At 37.5% G+C, this 4231-nt stretch overlaps 1 protein-coding gene across 1 annotated transcript; it reads left to right on the top strand.

Moving 5' to 3' along the window:
* Positions 1-851: 851 nt before the first annotated feature.
* On the top strand, positions 852-2621 carry LOC131046293 (probable inactive leucine-rich repeat receptor kinase XIAO). Its single transcript, XM_057979992.1, has one exon. The coding sequence runs from the start codon at positions 852-854 to the stop codon at positions 2619-2621; it is 1770 nt and encodes a 589-aa protein (XP_057835975.1).
* The last annotated feature ends 1610 nt before the right edge of the window (positions 2622-4231 follow it).

Genomic DNA, 4231 nt, shown 5'->3' with positions numbered 1-4231 from the left:
CTAAAATATTTATCAACAGAATTTACATTAATTATTTATTCACTAAATATCATTATCTATTTAAAATATTTATTAACATAATTTACATTAATTATTTATTCACCTTATAAAAAAATATTTAATTTTTTTCTTAATTTTACTAGACAAGTAGCTTAACCTGAAGCTTTAATTAAATGAGATCAGCAAAGATACAAGCACCACTTCCAATAAACCTATTTAATGAACCTTTATGAACAAAGTAGTAATGCATCCTTTACACTAATTGTTACTTATCTGTTCATTAAATATAATACAAGGAAACAAAACATTATTGCATGAACTTTAATAATTTGGCTCAACCACTTTATCGAAAAAATTTCTTTTTGGTGTGGGACCAATCATCAACAAGCTACCATCCTAGACCAAAGCAACGCGTAATCTGAACTGTACTTGATTATCTTTACTTTTGTCTAACGTGGGTCCCGAGTTTCACAAGCTTTACTGAAAATACAATGGCGATTAACGATTTAGCCGACATTAGCATCCTCTAAGATTCCCAGGTTTGAGACGGCTAACGGATTTTTCGGTTTGAATCTCAAATTCATACAGTGAATTCAAAGACAATTTAGCAGAAACGACGCTGTAACAAGTCTAATCAGATCAACATACCAAAACGTAGTCTTTGGCAATCCTCGACATGTGAATCGCCGTCCTTTCACAAATTTCTATGATTTCAACGATCTCGATGGTCCCCGTGATTCCGCGACCCACACATAAATCAAACTGCTGTATATAATATACAACAGCATCATTCAAATTCCACTCAGATTGCCGCATTTAAGTAGTTTTGGCCCATGTTCTAACAGTCTGCAATGGCAATGCTTAACAGAAATGGAGCAGTGGCTTCAATTTTTCTCATGGCAATTGCCTCCTGTTTCTTCAATTTACAGGCAGAGGAGACCGTTACATGCTCTGCAAATGACAGAGAAGCTTTGCTGGAATTCAAGAAAGGAATCAAAGAAGATACTACTGAAATTCTGAAATCTTGGACCGCCATGACTGATTGCTGTGGAAGCTGGGAGGGCGTGGAATGTGAGCCCAAGAATGGAAGAGTTATCAGGCTGATTCTGCAAAACAGAGCACCAGATTCAGAAAATACATTAACATTTATGCGGGGAACTTTATCTCCTTCTCTGGGAAATCTAAAATTTCTGGAGGTGCTGATCATAGGCGATATGAAGTACATTAGCGGGACCATTCCAGCAGCTATTTCAGGGCTCTCTAAATTAACTCAGCTTTACATCGAGAACTGCCAGGTCCAGGGTTCGATTCCCGCGGAGCTCGGGGAACTCAGCAGTCTCCGTGCACTCTCTCTGGCGGGTAACCGACTCAACGGCCGTATTCCCGCCGCCCTGGGGAACATAAAGACCCTGGTTCAGCTAAACCTAGGGAGTAACCGGTTAACCGGTAACCTTCCGGCCGCCATTAGCAAGCTTCGAGCTCTGGAGAATCTGGACATTAACAATAATCTTTTGTACGGCCCTCTGCCAGATTTCATAGGATTTTTTAGCAAGCTAACTTATCTTGACCTGTCAAGAAATTTCTTTAGCGGTGAAATTCCCTCAAGCTTTACCAAGCTTTCTGCTTTACTGGACCTAAATCTTGCTCAGAACAGACTCACTGGCCCTGTTCCTTATGGATTATCTCCATCTCTGAATACTCTGTCGCTCGGCAATAATATGCTGAGCGGCCCTGTTCCAGAGTCTCTCAGCCGCTTGTCTAAGCTCTGGTATTTTAATGTCTCCAGAAATCATTTATCCGGCGGGCTTCCTATAACCCTAAGGAAAAGCTCGTCTTTGCTCACCTTAGATCTTTCTTACAATGATCTCCATTTAGGCAGACTTCCTGACTGGATAAGCACAAAGGATATAACTACCCTGCATCTGGCCGCCTGCGGAATTTACCAGCCACTGGAAATGTGGAAACCCCCTGCTTTGCTTAGCTCTCTCGATCTTTCCCATAATTATCTCACAGGCGACATTACGCACATTTTCAGCAACATAAGCGGCCTGGAAATGCTCGCTCTCGCCAACAACAGCCTGAGTTCGAATCTCCTTACGCTCTCTTTACCTGACACAATTTCCAGGCTAGATCTGCATTCCAACAAAATCTTCGGCCCTGTAGACGGAATCCTGAACAAATTCTCGGAGTTGAAGTTCATTAACCTAGCGAACAACCAGATCAAGGGACGGCTACCGGAGATCACCAGTGAAAGCGGCATTGAATGGCTGGATTTGTCCAGCAATGAGCTGTGGGGCACCATTCCGCCGTCGATCGCGATGCTAAAGATGATCGTACGGCTCGATTTGTCTGGCAACCGGCTGGTAGGCAAGATTCCAGGAAATGTCGGCGCATTGAAGGAGCTGCGATGGCTGGATTTGTCACGGAATGAACTGAAAGGGAGAATTCCAGAACAGATGTTAGGCCTGAAACATATGAAGCATTTGGCGCTGAAGAATAATCATCTGTGCGGTGAGATTCCTCAGGGGAAGCCATTAATTCTGTTTAAATCTAATGCTTTTCTTCACAATGATTGTCTCTGTGGACATCCTCTTCCACCCTGCAAGAAATTCATGATGTAATGCTGGAAATTAATTTGTTTCCATTGCAGCAGGAAAACATTCTGTTTGGTTTCTTTCATGTGCTGGCTCAGCATTGAAATACCGAATGGGTACTCACAGTTCTGAGCCAGAATTTATTTTCCATGTAAATTTTTTTCAATCTATGAAATCTTTATTCTCATGTTTTTTCAACTACCTAGGAAGGTTTTTCCTTTTTTCTGTTATGAATTTTTTATTAATTTGATCAGAGCAACTCAGTGTACATTGTATTTTCAACCCCATCATCAACTCTTCGAAGTTATTCAGAGGTTGAATTTGAAAATATCCAGTTTTTTAAAATTCAAATTGTGATATAATCGTCATTAATTAAATTGCAACTCCGTTAAAATTGCTATGTTATGTAAATATTACCTTTATTTGTTATGAATAGTTTCTGGTTTTGAACAATTATTGTGCATTTTAATTATTTTTAATTCAAAACTTTAAATTTTTCAACTTTAAAACATAATAATAGCTCTATTTTCCATTGTTTCTACAGCTGGTAGGTAGTACGCTTCTCTGAAGTTGTGCTTTACATGGTCAATGAAAATAAAGATTTTTTTTTTTTTTTTCTCTTCCTTCCATGCTGGATGTTGTTAATTTAACTTTGGGGAGGTTCCTAATGGGTCCATGCTCATGCTCATGCTCATGCTCATACTTTACACTTTTTATTCTCCTATTGATCACTTTTAATTTTATGTCTTATTAAACTGTTATTAATGTATAAAGGGGGCAGGTGGGGGATCTACCTGAAGTCATACTACATGAAATTGACTAATGAAGTAAAACAAAAAGTTATGCCCATATTATAGATAAATCAATTACAAATTATTACTTTGAATTTGTTAGCTATTATCATTAAAATATGGTTTAATGGATTTTGACCCAAAAAAAAATTTAGGTTGAATTTTAATGTTTTGTTATAATTTGAAATTGAAAAAAAATATTGTTAAAGTTGATTGTTATGATCATTAAATAAATTAATTTATTAATTTAAATCAAATTAAAAATCATATAAAGTGATTTTATAACATTTTATGTTTATTTAGATAATTAAAATGAATACATTATATTTTAAATAATAATATGTGTCATCTTATTTCAAATGTGTATCTATAGAAGGAAGGTGGGTGAGAGTGTGGAGTTCTAGGAGCTAAAAGGTCAATTGCCATTGACTTCCTCAAAGAATTGTTTTCACTACTATGAATTCTAATTAGTATTCTTCGTCGCATTGGGATTCTTCTTCCTCTTTTCCTTTTTGTTGTTTGGGTGGTCTTTTGTGGTTTTGAATGGTCTTATTTTTGTGTATGTTTTGAATTGATTTGAATATCTCTCCTAGCTTGATCCTTGCATTGACCTCCTCGGTTTGTGTGTAGGTTTGCCTTTAATTTGGTGTACCTAACCCAAGCCAACTTGCTTCTCCTAGGCTAGCTAGCCAATGGGAAATGGTGTTTTGATAATGGGCGAGGATGCATTAAATGGGGCAATTAATAATACCCTCAAAGATGTAGTAATGCAAGACTGTGAAAAAACTCATGAAACTTGAGAGGCTTAGAAACAAATGTTTAGGGATGTTGTAGGAGATAGTGGTG

Source organism: Cryptomeria japonica, chromosome 7, assembly GCF_030272615.1.
Source record: "Cryptomeria japonica chromosome 7, Sugi_1.0, whole genome shotgun sequence".
NCBI lineage: Eukaryota > Viridiplantae > Streptophyta > Pinopsida > Cupressales > Cupressaceae > Cryptomeria > Cryptomeria japonica.
This window is presented reverse-complemented; position numbering and strand designations above follow the sequence as displayed.

Excerpts from the sequence above, each read along its gene's own strand:
- LOC131046293 (XM_057979992.1), top strand. The coding sequence starts at position 852 with ATGGCAATGCTTAACAGAAATGGAGCAGTGGCTTCAATTTTTCTCATG.